Source organism: Gavialis gangeticus, unplaced genomic scaffold (genome assembly GCF_001723915.1).
Source record: "Gavialis gangeticus isolate Ggan-Ray unplaced genomic scaffold, GavGan_comp1, whole genome shotgun sequence".
Classification (NCBI taxonomy): domain Eukaryota; kingdom Metazoa; phylum Chordata; order Crocodylia; family Gavialidae; genus Gavialis; species Gavialis gangeticus.
This window is the reverse complement of record NW_017729025.1, coordinates 16,967,889-16,987,630: the sequence shown is the minus strand read 5'-3', so window position 1 is coordinate 16,987,630 and position 19,742 is coordinate 16,967,889. Positions and strand designations below refer to the sequence as shown.

Sequence of the window (19,742 nt, the reverse complement as noted above, 5' to 3'; positions counted from 1 at the left end):
GGGGGGGGGGGGAGGAAGAAGGGGAAGGGAAAGGAGTGGCAATCACCCGCAGAAGCTGGCGGTGGCAGCAGGGCCTGTACTGCAGTGTATGCAGGGCCCCTCAAAGCAGGGGGCCTGGGGTAATCACCCCGATTTACCCCCTTCCCACCTCCCAGGGATGGCTTTGCCTGTGTGGGCACATTTCTCACACAAAAAAAACAAACAAACCACTCTCTTTCTCCAATCTTTCAGTTCTAATACTCAAAGAGAATTTACAAAACACCTTTCACAGATGGGCCTACGAACTTCACTTCATCAACCTCCTGGATACAAAAAATCATGGACTAAATATAGACATTGGATTTATGACACACTATAACCTGCCTAACATCTGATTTCCTGAGGTCCCTGCCAACTCTAATTTTCTGTGAAGGAACTATGGGCACTATCTCCTTAGAAAAACTCATTGAAATTGGTTAGCTACAAATGGTCGTCCTCTCAGTTACTATCAAAGAGGTTAAAAATGCTTTGTTTTCACAGTGAAATGTATATTTGAACATTAACCACCATTTCTACCATGGGCAAAAGAAGACAAAGATCCTGTTTGGGGGACATGAGGATGTCAGCACCTCATATACACTGCATAACAATCCTGCAACAGGAAGCTAATTAAATAGAAATAAATAAAAAATACCTGGAGGAGGGAAATCCTTTCCATTAATCTTTCTTCTGTTTCTTCCACCAAGCTCACAGAAGGCATTGCAGAGGCAAGCATCTCCAGTTCTTTGTTGAAAGATGCATAATCTGTGTCAAATTCTGTCCACTCCTAAAAAAAAAAGCCACGTGTTTAATAAAGCGTACCTCTCATCCTTGAGCTTGTACCACACTATGAAAACATTGATGCTTTAACATGTACAGACAGTGTTCTTAGTTAAACAAAGAGAAATTTTCGAGCTGTGGCCTCAGACTGAGGATTTCAGTGTCACATGATTTCCCTTTGAAAAAATATGTTCATGCTCCTTTTAAGGTACTGGTCTTTTAAAATTGATTTCTTTTCATTCTAGTGTATTACTGGTATTTCTCAATGGGATTTTCTCTCACAGTGAGTGCTTGTGAGGTATCATAAGCACATTACAGGAAACCCAGGTGATGCTAGAGGGATGGACTGGAAGTTTTATTTCAGGACATTGTGAGGAGAAAGAATGAGCTTCAGGCATTCAGAGAATGGATAGCAGGCCATTATTCTGATATGGGCATGAGAACTGCTAGGCAGAGTACTCCCAGTGTACAAAGGGTTGCAGTTTTCCCTGTGTTTTTATTCAAAGTTTTTTCTAACCCATTACCTTTAGTAAGCTCTCTAAGCGTACACCACAGTGGGAAGCCTGTTGTTCCAGTGATCTGACTTCCTTCACCAGCTCATTCAAGAACTTCTCTTTGTTTTCTGAGAGAGATGGAGTCACCTTCTTGGAACACGCTTGCACGAGAAGTACATAGGTGATGAGCTTACGGAAAAAGTCCTGAAAAACAAACAATTTACTGCCAACATATTGTAATGTAGATCCTATTTTTCTGTTTTATGGAATGGGTGCCATTGAAATCAAATGGCTCCTACTACTAAATCCATCTATTGTTACTTTAATCATAAAAAATACTGCTTTGAATTTAGGTTATTTCAGATGACGGCTTCAAATACTCGCATGCAATACAGCAAATAACATTCACTATTTTCAAGAGAGCTAAAGGGAGGAAGAAATAAGGACATGAGTTCAACAGATTCTCACATATTCACATGTCCAGATGATATTGATTATCAGAGAAAGCTGGTCACACTTGGCCTACTCAGGCTGGTGGCTATAAGCCATGATTTGGTCCAGAAAACTCATTTAGAGTTGCACAGAAAGTGAATGGGCAAGGAATTTACTCAAGGGTCCCAATGTCCAGCCCCATGCTCTCATCATTTGACCACACATGCTTTGTTTAATGCCCCTCACAACAATTTTACAGACATATTTTAATGTTTAGGAAAATCAAAACAACTTGCCTCGACATATCAGTATGTTCAAAGACAGATCAAAGCAAAGACAAATGGATCGGCAATCCCAGGTCCTTGATTCTAAACAGACATGTCTATACTGCTAGGGCACTGGGTATAATACCCCAATCCACAAATATACTCTGGACCTGGAAGGTTATCAGTGAAGCTGCTATGCGCATGTCCCCAGTGGCAGATGTCAAGCACATCAGAGCCAGTGCTCAAGACCAGGCACAAAGGCTGTGTTTTCTATAGACTCTCTTACGTTAACAGAAGGAGCGACTAGTACTTAAAGTATCTGAGGGACAAGTCACCACAGAAAACATAGTAGTCTGTATTTGAAACATGTTACAGTGTGAGTGCTCTACCTTGTGGTTTTGCAGATGGGACTGTAAAGCAGCTCTACTTTTGGTTAGCTGCTTCAGGTCCAGAGCCATCTTCCTGTGTCCAATATCTTTCAACTCTGCCAGTCCACGAAGCAAGCTTTCATAATGACTCTCATGGAGGAAAGGACAGTTTAATTCCATGTACTTTGCTCTCAGAATCCCCCAAGTATCATCTAAAACATCCTAGAAATTAAACACAAGTCACAGATTAGGGTCACAGGTGAACAGTCCCACGCATGCATTTCTAGAGTATCATATCACACCAGAATGCAAAATGGCTATAAGCTTTTCACTGCTCTGAATGTCTAGTCAACAGGGCTTTGATACCTACCTCTAATTTGTAGGCTTCACAGAGCAGAGCAACAGGTAACTGAAGTCTTTCTCCTTGATCTCTCAGTTTTGCCACTTGGGCTTCAAAGTTTTGCAACTCCAGTGCATAAGCATCTGTTTTCTGATTTAAAAAAAAAAAATACAGGAAATGTGTATCTAGATCATATCTGGAGTAAGCAGTGTTAAAGTGGGAGTGGTTTTGCTTTGGTTGTATTGTCCCTGACTTCCACACTTAGCACTTACTCTAATAGCTGCTGCCCTTTTAAAATAGCTCCATATGTAGTTGCATCCATGCCCAAATTGTTTCGCAATTTTTTAGAAGCAAAGCCACGAGGACAGATGAGGCAATACTGTCCAGGGCTGGGTGATTTGGCCTTACTTTAGTACTCTGAATTAATTACCTGAAGCTGTTCAGCAATATCTTGCCCGCGTATTGCATTCAAGGATTGTTGCAGAGTAGATTTTTTCTCAGTTAACTGATTGTACAATAGCCGGATTTCATTCTGTGATGGGAACAGACGACAGCAGAAGCAGACTCAGAAGCAGGTCTCAATAATAAAATAGCAGTGATAAATAATGCACAGCAGAACGAGGATGAAATGGCAATTCATCATGGCTTGTTGAGCAGTCTCATTTTTTTAAAACATCTTATGGACTCAAAGCAATAATCAGAGTGGATTTTTACAGTGAGTCACACAGGACAACAGGATAAATCACCATAATAGCCCCTTCTGGCCTTAAAAATAAAGACTTACCACTTCTCCTGTTTTGCTGAAACTGAACCCTGTACTATCGCTTTGCTGAGATCTATGGGAATTTTGCCTGAATATGGACTGCAGAATTTGTCCCCTTTAACATTCAGTGCTACTAGTCAAATGTTCCCCAAAATGACCATAATTTAGCATTCAAGTGACTCAATTTATTTTCAAACACTGTCATCTCGGGAGCTTTGCCTATCACAGTAATCCAGAGCATGAGGTCTTTACTTTTGCACACTTCAGTGGAGACTGACTTACAAGACTGATTTGGATATTTCTCTCTCTCTCTCTCCCTCTCTCTCTCTCACACACACACACTCTTTGGGTATCTGAGGGACTTCAGTATGTTGGGATTAACATGAAGTATCTTGGATTTGCCCTGAAGAACTGCTTTTCCTTTCCTGTTTTAGAGAGTTTCCTACCAAGCTCTACTATCTTTCACTTCCTTCCTTTCTGTGTCCTTGTAACGAGGTATTTAGCAGAATTCACAGATTTGCTGGAATCTGACATGGCTGTGCCATTAGTGCTTCTGCTACAGCCTGGAATTTGTGGCCCCTGGGCTGTCAACCATGCATCTTAGCACCAGCACCCCTCTAGCCCCCACCATCTTTCACTGAAGAATAAACCCAGAGCTATTTTGATACCCATTTCTGGGGCAAAACCCTTTAGAACAAGTACACAAACACAGAGAGTGAGCATAACAGACCAACCCTGTCCCCAGTGGGCAGCCAACAACATGCTCCTCCCAGTGCAAGCTCATCTGTGGTGCACCAGGGGGCGAAGGGGAGGAGAGGTGAAGAGAAGCGTCTGCCAATGCTGTTCTGCACTGGTTAATGCCAGCTTCAAAATTCCACCAATTCCCACCGTGCAGGAAGCCACCAGCTCTCTCGCACGCTGCTCCATGTTAAAACACAATAAGTTTCTGCATGAGTGGGGAGACCCCAAATCATTTCCTTCCTCATCCTGCACACAGTTTCTGCCATAATCTGCGCCTCAATGTAACCATCACTGAGAAAAACAGGGGCATGATGGAGTTTGCTTCTGAAGAAGCTAAGAAAAAGTTCTGACTTGTTGTTTTTAAAAAAAACAACATGTCCATTATATACAGCTCATTCATAATCCAAATGCATTAACAGGGACATGTCTTACAGATGCTGTGAAACAAGATGTGCATTTGGCAGTAGAGTACCTGATAATTGCTATTATGATCCAGCCCAGCTTTCATTGACTTGCTTCTAGAAGCAGCAGCCACCTGAGTTCGTTCAAGCCGTGCCTGCAAGTTGTTAAAGCACTCGAAGAATACATCCGTGCTCCCACCAGCGCAGGTAATAGACTTTAAAAGATCATCCTTTTTATCACTCAGATCAGTGTGAAGTTTTTGCAGCTCTACAGAGAGAGTCTAAAGGATTGAAAAGGAAGAGGACTAGTGAAAATTTCCTTGTTAAGAAAAATAACTTGCCATTAAAAAAAACAGTAGGATGCAAGTTGCTACTTTCATCTGATAATGAACCTGATTCTCTGTGCTAATGTAAATCCGCTCATGTCATGGAGCTGCTCTGGATTCACACCCAGTGAAAATGGGAGAAGAGGACTGTACCCATCTCTTTTGCCTTAACAATATGCTGATGTGCCCAAACCTACGCTCTGATATACATACCTCATAGAGCACCTGCTGCACAGCAGCTTCTTCACTGGACAGCACAGAGGTGTTCAACATCTCTTCCATATTATCCAAGCACCGATTGATTGCCAGAAGCAGTTCAAAGAGTTTTTTGTCCAAATTTAAGGAAGCTTCCTCTGCCACATTATCCTGGAAAAAGATGAGTTATAGCATTTTTCAGCCCTTCCAGCCAAGTCAGAGCTGCTATTATGAAAGAAAAGAGACTAAAGAATTGGATAAAACAGTTAAATGTTTGGCTAATTCATGCTATGAATATTAGTACGGAGTTAGTAAAATATTGAGGACCTCATTTGGAAAAGATCCTATGCTCAGCCTTTCATGTTATATTCATGCAGCACTGGAAAGGAACTAAAATTGGTTAAGGCTTCTCATTACTCACTGCAATTTAAATGTACAAATTATGTCGCTTCTGTCAGCAAATGCCTACATCTGGGTAATAGCCAATATTACAGAAGAACACTAAAAGCTTCTGACAATCCAGACCCAAGTCCATAGCTCACAACAGACCTTACAGTACACTCAGTTTTGACTGGCTGTTTAGAGTGCTAAAACTGTATCTTGCTTTCCAAAAGTCCTTGTCATTTTTGCAAATGCCATTTGTACCTGTGTGTTCATAACATTTGCTTCTTGGCTAAGGTCTCCAAGCTGAATGGTATAGGTCTTCACTTCCTCCACAGTTGGGGTTCCAATACCAGGAAGCACCCCTCTGGGCAGGATGTTCATTTTCGTAGTAATCTAACATTTGGAAAGAAAATTATAATAAGATTAATAGATTATATGACAACACTGAACAAGACTGCTAGAAAACATCACTACAGTACATTAAAAATAGACCCCTGAATACTATAGTTCTGTTTTCATACTAGGCAGGAAATTCACCTACCAAAAATGTGCTTGTATCTATAATTTCTGCATGCTATAGAGCTTCTTCAGCCTTTAGCCAAGTTCTGGCCCCATGACTTTTAGCCTTAAACATACATACATACATACATACATACCATAGAAACATACAGAGAAATTAAGGGCTGGAACGGACCTTGAAAAATCATTGAATCCAACCCCCCTGCTCTGCGCAGGAATACTGTTGAGATCAAATGATCCCAGCAAGGTGTCCGTCCAGTCTCCTCTTGAAGATTTTCAAGGTTGGGGGCTGCACCACCACCTTGGGAAGTCTGTTCCAGATTCTGGTCACCCTTATGGTAAAGAAGTTCTTCCTTACATCCAACCTGAAACCATCCTCTAATTGTTTGTGGCCACTGCTCCTTGTCCTCCCCTGGGGTGCCCCAGTGAACAGTTTTTCTCCCAGCTCCCAATATCCACCCCTTACATACCTATAGATGGCCACCAAGTCTCCCCTCAGTCTTCTCTTCCCCAGGCTGGACAGTCTCAGATCTTAGTCTTTCCTCACGAGGTTTGTCCTCCAGGCCCTAAATCATTCTTGTGGTCCTTTTCTGGACCTTTTCAAGATTCTCCACATCTTTTTTGAAGTGCAGTGCCCAGAACCGGACACAGTACTCCAGCTGGGGGTCTCACCAGGGCCAAGTAGAGAGGAAGTATCACTTCCTTAGCCCTGTTTGCAACACATCGGCTAATGCATCCCAGTATGCTACTAGCTGTTGCGCTAGCGGCTCATATTCATCCCATAATCAAACGTAAGTCCAAGGTCCCTTTCAGCCATCGTGCTGGCCAGGACATCTCCTCCTAATCTCTGTTCATGTTGCTGGTTACTTCTCCCCAGATGAAGCACTCTGCATTTATCCTTATTGAACTGCATCCAGTTCCACTCTGCCCACCTTTCCAGCTTGTCCAGGTCTGCTTGGATCTGCATCCTATTACCTAAGGTGACCACTTTTCCCCATAATTTAGTATCATCTGAATACTTGGCCAGTGCACTTTCCACATCCTCAAGACCATATCAAAGGCCTTTTTAAAATCCCAGTATATGACATCAACCATGTCTCCCACATCTAAGCAGTTTGTTACTTGATCATAGACGGAGACAACTTAAAGTCCCCCCACTTAAACTTAACTGGTAGCCCCCAGTTCCTCACCACTCTGCTGTCATTCCAGCTTTTCAACACCTCCCTGACTGTCCTCTCTTCATCCTTTCTGCTTGGCTGTCCCCAGCTTGCATTCCCATCTGCACACTAATCCCCTGATGCCTTCTCCATCAAGTCAGCCATCCTGGAAGAAAACAGTTTCTTCCCCCTTGGCGTGAGGTGGATGCCTTCTTTTCCCAACAAGCCTCTATCCTGGAACAGTGTTCGATGATCATAAAATCCAAACCCCTCACTGTGGCACCACCTCCAGAGCCTCCAGTTGACCTCCTCAATACAACTGTCCCTCCAGGGGCCCTGACCCCTGACTGGCAGGACAGAAGAGAAAGCCACTTGTGCCCCCAACCCCTTGAGCCCAGCCTCCAGAGATCTGTAGTCAATTATGACCCACTCAGGGTTGTTCCAGGCCATGTCATTTGTGCCCACATGGATGAGGAACATGGGGTAGTGTTTGGAGGGCTGGATGAGTTTTGTAATCCCATCCATCACACCCTGGAAATGGGGCCCCAGAAGGCAGAAGGTCTCCCGTGTGAAGGGATCCAACTGGCAGATGCCACTCTCTGTCCCCCTCTGGAGTGAGCTGTCCACTACCACTACTCTATCTCTCTTCTGGACAGGAGCTTGCCTCCTTCCATCCTCTGGTGCAAGTGCCTCTGGTCCTTCCTCCACCAGTGGTGGAAAGGTCTTATACCTTTTGCACAGCTAAATCGGAGAAGTTGCCTTTGCAGCATGCAGCCTGGAGCCTGAAGTGACCATCTTCCACTCAGCTCCATTGAGGTCCTCCTGCTCCATCTTCTTGTCCTCATTCTTCAGCTCTAAAGCCTTGCTGTTGAACTCATCTATCTCCTGCCTGACCACCCTGGTGCTGTGCAGTCTGCTCACCTCCACCTGGAGCTCCTTCACTTGGCTCTCTAGAGACTTCATCAGAGCACACCCCCACAAATGCAGTTATTCCTGTCCCTGCTCCCAGCCACCAGGAGCCACGCTAGGCACCCCCTGCAGCCTGGGACCTGGGCTGAAGCCCCCAGTACAAGTATAGGCTGCGGTCCTGACTGAGACTAATGCTTGGTTTCTTCAAGTCAAGTTTTCCTGGAATGAGGGATTCGTGTTTTAGTTCAGTACTTCTCAACCTTTTCAGACTCAGGGTACCCCTCAGAAAATGCCAAATCTTATCTTTCACTTGTTTCTTGTCTAGAGACAAATACTAGAGCAATTCTTCTGTTGCAAAGAACTCAGAAAGACCATGACCGGTCAGAATGTTTTTAATACTGCAAGTGCCTATTTGAAATCTCAGGGTTTATCTTGTGAATCTATATATAGGTGTTTGGTCTAAGCAATGACAGCCTGGAGAATCAGACTAAATCTTCTAGTGTCCCTCTACTGTAGCCCACGCCTCACTTTAACAACCCCCTCTACACACACACGGAAAGTGGAATTCCATTCTAGCAAATGTCAGGCCAGAATTTGCCCTAGAGATCTGTATTTGCTCCCAAGCCCAAAAAGTTATCAGACCTAATATCTTAATCCATGGAATTTATGGGAGTTGGGCACCTAACTCCCTTTGGTTCTCTTAAAATCCAAGCTTAAATAAAAAAGGCTGTAGCATCAGACTTGACTATTTAATATGAGAATTCACATGGCTGGCCCTCATGCTCACACACTACACTCATCACCAACGTACAAAAATCCAAGGCAAAGCACTACTTGTTATTCAAACACCTTTCATGAGAGACTGATGTATAGACCAATTACTTAGTGAAGCAAAGAGATATAACATAGAAAATAAGGTTTCTTAATCTCTTTCCTTATAACACCTAAGTAATCTGCATGTTTTGTATGCATGTGCTTTCACTTTAAAAGTAAAGGGTCATTCTGCATTAAAAGAAATTTGAACTGACCTGTGGTTCAATGAGTTGACAAAGGGGAGACTTCATCTTAGATGACAGCTCTTGCTGTAAATATTGCCATTTATCACCATTTTGATCTCTTGAAGCTATGAGTGGAGCAACAAGCTCGTTCCCCGAGATAGATGCTCCATTGCTGCAATTGGGGAACAGTATTAGGACAGGGAAAGATCAAGATAATTAATATTTAACTTGCTCTTCAACCTATACTGTTAACCCTTCCAAACACACTGAGGAATGAGCACTGCCCAAGACTCTGGGCAGCAGTGTTGCTGGTGTGGGCAAGGCCTGGGGAAGCAGTGGCATAGGCGGCCCCTTGGCCTACGTGAGAGCACCGGCTACATCAGTTTGGTCGTATATTTTAACACAGCTGTCAAATATCTTCTGGGGCTGCCTTCAAATGGTGGTCGTAATAGGCAGAAGGGGGGCCCCAGCTGTTGGGATGGCTGGTCCAGGACATCATTTGCTGTAGTTTGTCACTAGCTGAGCACAGGTGGAGCTTTACGCCAGCTTGGCCTTATTTCAGGCTTGTCCAATGTATGGCCCGCGGGGTGATAAAATATGAATATGGCTCGCTGGCCCACTGGGTGATAAAATGTGCGTGATCTGGCCCCACATTCAAAAAGGTTGGACACCCCTGCCTTACAGTAACAGAGGATGTTCTCATTATCTGCATAAATGCCCAGTACTTCCTGGAACACCACTCAGCTGCCGGTCGCAATGGTATTGCGAGGCAAGAAGTCCTTTGGTTGACTGCACATTGTGTGAAAACATATTTTGTTCTATCAGTATAAGATTTCACCGAATATCTCCCTTGTTCTCGCATGCTGCGAAAGGAAAAATAGGGGCACTTGATCTACCTTGGTACATAGCTTTTGTGGTCACTCCCACCGTAGTTCACAGCATCCTTGTGTTACCAGTGGACGCTACAGCACAAATTGGATTCCCACTTCTCTACTCTGCATACCTTCTGCCAGAATTTTCCTTTCTCTTGTCAGTTTTTTTTTTAGGGGGTGGAGGGAAGCAGTGTCCTGTATGAAGAGCTTACGGTAATGCAGGAGCCCAACAACTCCTGTGCTCAGAGCCAGCCTTAGAGAAAATGGTGCCCTGGGAGAACTTGTATTTTGCCCACCCCCACTTTCCCCTGTCCCTACCCTGCCCCAGAGGTCACTCCAGCCTGACCTAGGTCATCACATCCCCTTTCCTCCCTCTGCCACTTAGTTGGGCAGAGGTGATGCTACTCTTCCCCCACTGTTTCCCCTCCCCAGGACCCAGAGATGGGGACGGGCCACCTGAAGCCCAAGCTGCAGAGAGATGCAGCTGAAGGTGAAACGATGCGGAGGCTGCAGGGACTCCTGTGGATGCTGCCAGTGCTGCAGCCCCGGTGGCAGCAGCATGGGCAGCCTGCGGAGGACTTGGCAGCTGTACCCGTGACCCTGGTCCTCAGCTTGGGTGTGTGGGGGAGAGGAGAGGGAGAGAGAGGGAGGAGGAAATGGCTGGACTGCCCAGCACAGCAGCTGGCCCAGAGTGCAGAGCGCAGCCCATTCCTGCCCTCTGGGCAGGGGCCTCCCGCAGGTAGGGGGCAAACATGCAGCACTGGCCCATGGTGGCACTGCAGGAACCTGGCTGGGGTGGGGGCTTCCAGCTTCGCAGTTGGTCCCTTGCACCAGCCCACACCAAGCTCCTCCTAAGCAGTGGCTTAAGGTGGCGGTAGAGCACTGCTGTGTTCCTGTGTGTGCACACGTGTGCTCTTGTGTGCAGTGCCCCCCTGACCACAGCACCCTGGGTGGTCACCCACGTCCCCAACCCTTAAGCCCAGCTCTGCCTGTAGTTTTCTGGTAGTCTTATAACATTACGCTGTGTGACTCATTTTGTACCTTGAATTGAATCTTTGAGTCGTGCTGTCACTGAATTGTGGCTGCATTTTCTCTACATAAAATTCAACGAAGTCTGCAAGGTTATTCTGCTGACCCGGTTTTAACATCACATCCTGTAAAAAGAGAACAGTGCAAATGGTAAATGTCAGCTCTGTAAGCTGTGTTCTCAAAAAAGGATCTTGTCGTCTCTGAATCTGAGTAATATGTTACACAAATAAATTTAAATGAACATAGATTAAATATATCAGTTACTTGGGAAAACAAGGCTGATTATATATCTGCAAACTAGAAGCAAATTTACCAAATAATGTGTACTTTTACAGAACATTCTTAAACCTAATAAGATCTAAAACCCTTCACTCATAGTTTATGAAGTTAGTGCAGGGGATCCCATCACACAGGAAAATTGTTCATCACATCTTGCGGTACTCAGTCAAGTAAAACTCCCATCGACTTAAACAGGAGTTTTGTTTAATTAAGGGCTGCAGGATTTAACTACACATAATTAATTCAAAAACGGAAGTTGTTTAGAAATTCATCAACATCCTTTCCCAATGATTCAGTCTGGCTTGTCTAGTCAAAAAGAAAATGTGTACAGGAAGAGCTGATTTGCAAAGAGAAGACTACAACTGTTGCCTACAGAACACAAACTATCACATAACCTTTAAAGCCACCGTGGGCTAGATTGCGGGGAAACTCCCAAGTTTCTCAGGTTTTTTTATGAACTTCAGCTTCCATTTTCAAAGGTGATTTTGGCTACATTTTAAAGATGTTTAGCTACCATAACCTGCAGATATCACATCCCACCCTCCTGCAGTGACATCTTCAAGAAAGCCTAGCCTTAACCTAACCCACTGAAGTGCTCTTTTGGGTTCCTACTGCCTGTGAAAGTCTGGCTCTTGGGAATTTCAATCTCACTGGCTTGCCAGAAGACTCAGGCTCCAAAGTGTCTGAGATACTTTTGACAAGTTGATCACTGTCTTCAGGCCCTGCCCTGATCAAGGTGGACAGGATAAGCACCTCAGAAACACCGCTCTAAAGGTTTTTCCATGCCCCAAGGCTGAAACAGTTTAAGGAAAGGCTAAAGGGATTTATTCCTGTGCAGCTCTATGTATTGGGATGCTGGGTCTGGTTTATCCTGTGGAATAAAAGTCAACACTGACCCCCAGCTTTCCCCTTCCTCCAGGCTGTGTTAGTGTGCTATTAATAGCCTGCTCTACCACTGTCACCTTCCCCATTCCCATTCAGCTGTCCAGGCTGACTGCCAGGATGGGAGAAAGCCTCTCCCCATTCACCTGCTTGCATCTGTATGTCCAGACCCACATCCTGAGTGCCCCCCAGAGACCTATATGGACGACCACATGCTCAGGGAAGCCAGGTAGTCCAAGTTACAGTCCATTCCTATGAGTCACATGTCTAAGTATAATCAATGACACGATTTGGCAATACAAATCAGTACCCATAAAATGAAGGATAGGATTACCTTTTGTTGCTCTAAGCTGTTGTGCCTGTTGATGGGTCGCTGGTCACTGGTGATAAGATTGGTTATACTGGAGTTGTCTGGATGAAGAGTCTTTATGGGTTCTGCCTGGATCCTTTCACTGTTGCTGAGCTATAAAAAGAGAGTCACTGTTTTGTGAAAGCTCTTGGAGCTAATAAGGCAGTACAAAGGCCATCAGTGTGGTTTAGGGAAGAGATGGCATTGAAATAAGCTCTGACCAGTATGGGGAGTGTACCCATAGAGCTCTCTCTCTGAAGAGTGGGACAAGGCCACTGCTGTAGCCATACTACAGAGACTTTAGTGCTGCTCCTTCTGGTGAGAACCTGATGCTGTTTTCCTTATCTGCCAAGCAGGTCCTTTTTTACATAGTGAGCAGTGGATGCAGGGAACCCACGGGCATGGGTGGGTTAATTTGCTGACATCGACTCGTGATAACATTGCCTGACTTGCACATGAATGCACATGCAATGTAATCACATACAAATTGCCTCCATTTTGGAAGCAACTCACTTGGTCAGAGGCTGCCTAGATCTCCTGCCTGGCTATGACTTCAGAGGTAGGTTGGTATTTAAACAGGGGGTTTTCATAGCAGCACCTGTCCTGCACCCACGTATCTTACCTTTCCAATGACGGTGTCCCAGCTTGGAGGAGGCTGCAGCTGCCTTTCCTGATGCAAATACCCACTAGCTGCGAAAACTGGCCCCACAACATGGAAGTGATTGCATCACTGGGTAATCTCAGCAAACAGGCTAAATAGACTGAGAATAGCTTGTTCTTTCAGCACTGCGGGAGGTCCAGCCAGGGGTGACTGGTGCCTCCTGAGTCTGGGTGGGTACAATTTGTGGGCAGGCCAAAAGCCCCATATCTATTCCTATACTTCTGTGCCATGGCTTAGTGCTCCCTCTGACACTCCCCCCAGCCCGCCACCTCCAACATGCTAATGGCCTGCATGGCGAAAAAACTGCCCTGTCCTTAGCGGTGCCAAGTTGGGGGCCAATCTCATGGGGGGCACATGCCCCGCTCCCCCGTGCCTTCCCTACAAGTTGCCTGTGGGTCCAGTTATATGAGGGCAACACACTGGACAGAGATGGGGCAGCTGTGAAGAAGCATCCAGTATCCCTGCCCAAACCTTGCATTCACTCAGGAGAAAACTATAGTCTCTAGATCCATCCGCCAGGGACCTTTCACCACTAGGACTTTTCTGTGCAACATTTTAAGTCTTTAAACACTTTCTTGCATTTTTTCCCCACATACAGCTAACAAAACCTTGACCTGAGTCACAATGCACTTTAAACAGAACTAAATTGTTCAGAGAGCCACTAAAACCCATTACAAGCAGTGGGCTGAAGATAATTATACAGTGCTGAGAACTGAACTGACAGCAAGTCTGACATTCTTATTCATTTTTGTCCGTTCCTTATTTCCGCGTAATGTATTATAAGCTGTTCTGCAGCTATTGCGTGGTACAGCATGGAGCTCCTCTCAGGAGGTCTTTGCAGAGCGCTCATGTTTTTTTTACCTGTTCTTCACTGTATTTGTCCTGAAGCATCACCTGGACTTTTTCCAAATTGCACTTCACTTCCTTTAGCTTCAAGGAAAGGGCTTCAGTCTCTTGCTGGAGGCCTGTAGTATCTCTGCAGTCCTCCAGTTTTTGTTCAATCTCTGATAACACAGCCTGCAAAGTAAAGTAGTTAATTTGTCACCATTATGAGCATACCACTCCCTTCCAGTAACACCCTAGAGTCACAGTTCACTCTTCAGCTGCTTGAAAGAAGGAGCAAAGTTTTTTGGTAATATCTTTTAACCACAGAACCCCTAGCATGCCTAGCAAATTAAGATGAATCAACATACAAAAGGAAAAGCCTTTTTCAAACAATAGGCTGTATGGTGAGATCCATTAACTCCATTACCCATACTAAAATCCAGGTATTAATAAGAAAGGTAAGACTGGATTTTGAATGTGACAAAGATGGCAAGGCCCAAGGTGGCAGGAGCAGAGTAAAAGAAGCTTTATATTCTCTTTGTACTACCGGTTTTAAACTACTTTAAAGCTACTGACCTAAGTGCACCCCAGCAAAAGATTATAGCAGCCCCAAAATTTCAAAGAGATTTGTATATATGCAGACTGGTAAAAGAAGAAAGTAAAATACTCTAGGTATGCCAACACAAAGTATGGACACATACATTTTGAGCCGTTTCAAAAGGGCTGTAGAGTCATGTTCTGACTGTTGTGTGTGGACCAGCTTTAACATGGATAGAGCAGTGTTGCAGCTGGCACGGTGCTGCTACATTTGATAGTTCCCAGACTTAACAATTAGAACCGAACAGTTGCTGCCCCTTTTGAAATGACTCCAAACGTGTGTGTGCCTACGCACCGCACAGCCAGTTTATGTCGCTTCTAAACACATCCATTGGAGCAATCAGATGCAATACAGGACATCTGTTCAGGTTATGAGACTGATTCTTAGAAAAAATGTAAGATCTGTTTATTAACTAATAACTAACATACTAAAAAGGAGGTGGGGGGAGAGGACATTATTGTAAAATGTGTTTCTAGCTGTCTACCAATGTAGAATAAAAAGCTTTAGAATTAAACATTGGATCCAAGGTTTGCACTGATAGAGGCCAACAGTGGCACAGCCAGGTGAAAAGCCATGGATTGAAAAGGGTCTACAAGGCTCCAACTCCAATCCCAAGGTTGTGGAGTCCATACATCCTCTGCCACTCTGAGCTGCAGGGCAGGACCAGCGTTCTGCACATGCCCTTGCTTTGTGGCAGTGAGCAAGTCATTACAATGTCACTGTCCTCAAGGTGAAGTTACTTTCACTGCTTAACAGATCACAGCTGTTTGATGCTACTGCCACCTTGCCACTCAGGACTGCTCTAGACAAAAAACACAGTGCTTTTCAAGTTCTAGTTCTTAAACTGGAGCTAAAAGGTGCTAGCGCCTGAACTGGAGTAAAGAGGATTTTGCAACCAAGTTAAGCAAGCATGCAAAACCCTGGTACAGTGATTTTCAGTCACGATGCCTTGAGATCCTTTCAAGGGTGCCACAAAGTGTTAGCACTGTTAGGTGCACAAACAGGATTTATATGACTAAACCAGAGGGCACGTCCCCATGAGCGCACATGTACAGGGGTGCGCATTACCCATGGGACAAACAACAGTGGAACATATTCATGCTGCTGCTATTTGTCCCCAGGCACGGCCCTGCACGTGCTCTCCAGCATGTGGGAAAGGGAGCCAGGTGGGATAGGGGAGGCCTGGGTCAGCACGAGGGCTGGCCCCAGCAGCCTCACCTGGGGTCCTGGGAGCTTCCCGGGACAGCAGCATGCTGCTTGGAGCCTGGACGGCAGCCAGAGCATGGGTCTGGCTGGCCAGGCTCCACTTTCTGTTGGTGCATGCTGCTGCCACATGCACCATGCCACCTTTTTTTTAAGTGGCGGCTGTTTTTTTGATACTGGGATCTCCCAGTGTCAAAAAACTGCCATGCAAGTGCACATTCATGGGGACATGCCCAGAGATTTCAAATAGGAATCCAGAGTGTTACAAGCATCATGCCCTGTTGTGGTCTTCCTGAGTTCTTTGCAACAAAGAAAGTGTTGGGTTTTCTTCTGTAGTCAAAGAATGAATGAAAACTAAAAGCTGGCATTTTCCAAGGGGTGTCTTGAATCTAAACTTGTTGAGAACCACTGCCCTAAAACATTATATGGACCCGACTCCTACGTCAACAGAACTTTAATCAGGAGGGAAAAAAGGCCCAGGTACATAAATTTGCTAAAAGCATTTCTGATTAATTTAAAATGGACATCTTTACATTAGGCCTCCGATATTCTCTGAAGCTCGTTATCGCTTTACATAATGTGGATCCTTACGTTCTGTCTCACTGTCTCTGTAGGAAGGTTAAGTCAGTATGTACAAACATCAGTCTAACTGTGGTGCTGACCCTAGACTCCGTCCAGTCCTGAAAGGACTTCTGCATGTGAATATGTACATGGCCTTCAGTCTCCAACGTCCAGTCAGTCCAACAACCTGAACAAACACTGAGGTCAATAAGACTTGGGACTTAGTACAGTAAGAATTTACATTTTAGACTATTTTTAGACCATAAGCTAAATTAAACATTAAACAGATTGGTCAAACCATTACCAAGCCCTCTTATTACATCAGTAAGTTTTTATTACAGTTGAGGCCAGTTTGTTTAAGTAAAAGCTTCATTTTTTTTTTTTTTTTTTTTAAAGAAAGTAGGCTAGTGATGTTTTTTGAATCTTATACTATGCCAAAAAAAAAAAAAAAAATCAGTGTAAAGTACAGAACATCTTTACAAAATACAATTCCTTAAGTTTTACGTCCCATCTCCATTCCCCAGATACTAAAAACGCACATAAGGAGATGTAATGTGTACAGTTTAAACAAAGACATTTAAAATAGCTCCTTGGAAGGAAGAGCTGAAATTGAAACCAAATGGTTACCATCTACTTGTTTTCACTGCGGTGTAAGGCATAGTAAACAGGGACTGGAGCAGACAGCGTCATTGTAGCTTTTATGCAAACACACATCTATGGTAAGAAGGGGTTAGATGGTGGCAGTGAACTTTGACTACTTCATCTTACCTGACAGTCAGCAAGCTGCTGTTCCACCATCTGCTGCATTTTTGGGGTCTGGGTTTCTGATCCCAGGGACACTTTAGTTTGGTCTAGCCATTGTTCCAGCTCAGCAACTTGTGCCTGACATACATGGAGGATCTTTTCAGGCTCAGGCCTATTCTTATCCACTATTTCCTTTGAATCTCCTAGCTTCCCTTGCAAGCTCTGGGCAGTGTTTGTGGCGAGAGGAGGCGTGTCACCCTGAAGCAAAAGGACATTCGAACACAGAAAAATCTGTCAGCATGAAATGCTTTTAACTTTTGCATTCAGAGCCCTGAACCTGTACTGCCGCCTTATTCCCAGGTTACAAAGGAAAGGAAAAAAACCAGCAACCGAGCAATGAGGTGATCAGGTGCTACAGGTTTCCAAGCAGCCAGCCAATTTGCATTTGCACAGGTATAACCTGAACATTCAGGAAGTAAAATGACTCACCGTTTGTTAACCAGCCATCCCTGAGGATAGGTGTTTTTCTGTGCAAGTCAGAGGCTAAGGCTTGCAGTTTAAAGTTGCACATGACACTCTTGTGCAATGTTTGCCCATTGCTTTTATGAGCTCAGTTACAAATAAACTTTTAAAAACAGTCCCTATTTAGGCTATGGGCCCCAGCATGAGAGCCTAAAACTTCTGCAGTCTGATAACAGTTCCCATTTATCCTCACTTGAGCAGCTATCTAACATTTCTGTGATAAATATATTCTAGACAGCTACTCACTTAGAAGCATACCCACAGGTCCGGGTTGTGCTCACACGTGCACTAGGGCCGGGTGAAACAGCACTGTTTCACTTCGACTTCCATTTCAAGAGAACGCTGTTTCATTTTGAGTTTTGTATCATTTCGAAACCACTGTTCTGTTTCACGTTGTTGAAACTGTTTATCTGTTTCGATGCTGTTTCAGCATTTAGCCCACCCAGTACTGGGAGGATTGGCACTGCTGCTGGCCCCAGCCAGCAGCACCAGCCTCCAGTCATCTGGCAGGCAGATTAGGGGCTCGCACCCCAGGAAGGAGTCCGGCGAGCCCCCGATTTGCCTGCCAGATGACAGGAGGCTGGTGCTGCCAGCTGGGGCCAGTGGCAGCATCCATCTTCCCGGCACGGGCTGCACCCAACCCACAGCACCAGCCTCTGGCAGGCAGATCAGGGCTGCCCACACCCCCAGGAGGGCTGCGCTGCACTGCTCCCAAGGGTGCAGGCCCCTGATCTGCCTCCCAGATCACAGGAGCCTGGTGCTACCACCTGGGGCCAGTGGCAGGCGGGCCCAGGGCAAATCAGCTCATGTGCGGATCTGCTGTCCCAATCCCGGGACAGGGGAGGGTCCCCGCACAAGCTGATTTTCCCTGGGCCCCGTAGCGGAGCTGGCCCAAGGAGGGTGCGGGGTCCAGGGCAAATCAGCTCATGTGGGGACCCTCCCCTACCCTGGGATCAGGGCGGTGGTGGGTCCCCATGCAAGCTGATATGCTCCAGGCCCCGTACCAGAGCTGGCTGGAGGAAGGTGCGAGGCCTGGGGCAAATCAGCTCAGGAGGGGCCCGTCACTGCCCTGATCCCGGGGTGGAGGCGGGTCCCCACACAAACTGATTTGCCCTGGGCCTGCCTACCGCTGGCCCCAGGTGGAATCACCAGCTTCCTGTGATCTGGCAGGCAGATCGGGGGTCCACACCCCCAGGAGCAGTCTGGCACAGCCGCTGCAGCCCTCCTGGGGGTGCGGGCAGGCCCCATCTGCCTGCTGGATGACAGGAGGCTGGTGCTGCCGGCTGAGGCCAGCGGCAGCACTGATCTTCCCGGTGCTGGGTGCGGACTGTGCCCAGCGTCATCCCAGGGGGCAGGAGCAGCCTCCTGTGATGCAGCAGGCCGACTGGGCCCCTCGCACCCCCAAGAGGGCTGTGGGGCTCTGCCAACTCCTCCTGGGAGCGTGGGTCCCTGATCTGCCAGCCCAATGACAGGAGACTGGTGCTGCCAGCTAGGTGCAGCCTGTGCCGGGCAGATCAGTGGTGCTGCTGCCCCAGCCAGCAGCACCAGCCTCCTCTCATCCGTCAGGCAGATCGGGGGCTCACTCACGTCTCTGGGAGGGCTGCGGGGGTGGTGCTGAACTCCTCCCGGGGGTGCAGGCCCCCCGATCTGCCTGCCAGATCACAGGAGGCTGCCGTTGCCAGCTGGGGCCAGCAGCAGCACCGACCTTTCTGGCATGGGCTGTGCCCAACCAGCCAGCTTGTCATTGGGCAGGCAGATCACAGGAGGCTGGTGCTGCCAGCTGGGGCCAGTGGCAGCACTGCTCTTCCCAGTGCTGGGTGCGGGCTGTGCTCGGCGCCGGTCCTAGCTGTAGCAGCAGCCTCCTGTCATCCAGCAGGCAGATCAGGGGCCGGCATCCCCGGAGGAGTCCGGCACAGCCTTGCCGGGCGTGCGGGTGGGCCCTGAACCGCCTGCTGGATGACAGGAGGCTGCTGCTGCCGGCTGGGACCGGCGCTGAAGCCAGTAAGCCTACCTTCAAAACTCGAAATGTTTTGTAACTTTTGAAGCTTTGAGTGCCCTTGTATCGTTTCAAAGCTGTTTTGAAAGCTTTTGTTTCATTTTGATTTTGCTGTTTCGAGCTCGAAATG

At 46.3% G+C, this 19,742-nt stretch overlaps 1 protein-coding gene across 1 annotated transcript in view; it reads right to left on the bottom strand.

Annotated features, from left to right (window-relative positions):
* The window catches only part of SYNE2 (spectrin repeat containing nuclear envelope protein 2), a 352,391-nt gene that overhangs the window by 133,169 nt on the left and 199,480 nt on the right, over nt 1-19,742 (bottom strand). Inside the window, exons 69-81 of the mRNA XM_019518445.1 lie at nt 17,119-17,352; nt 14,025-14,180; nt 12,488-12,616; nt 11,005-11,117; nt 9,122-9,263; nt 5,770-5,901; nt 5,143-5,295; nt 4,675-4,884; nt 3,129-3,230; nt 2,729-2,848; nt 2,380-2,580; nt 1,323-1,496; nt 674-805 (exon numbers count right to left, since the gene is read on the bottom strand). Coding sequence (XP_019373990.1) covers nt 674-805; nt 1,323-1,496; nt 2,380-2,580; nt 2,729-2,848; nt 3,129-3,230; nt 4,675-4,884; nt 5,143-5,295; nt 5,770-5,901; nt 9,122-9,263; nt 11,005-11,117; nt 12,488-12,616; nt 14,025-14,180; nt 17,119-17,352 — 1,998 coding nt within the window. The remainder of the gene's footprint in view (nt 1-673; nt 806-1,322; nt 1,497-2,379; nt 2,581-2,728; nt 2,849-3,128; nt 3,231-4,674; nt 4,885-5,142; nt 5,296-5,769; nt 5,902-9,121; nt 9,264-11,004; nt 11,118-12,487; nt 12,617-14,024; nt 14,181-17,118; nt 17,353-19,742) is intronic.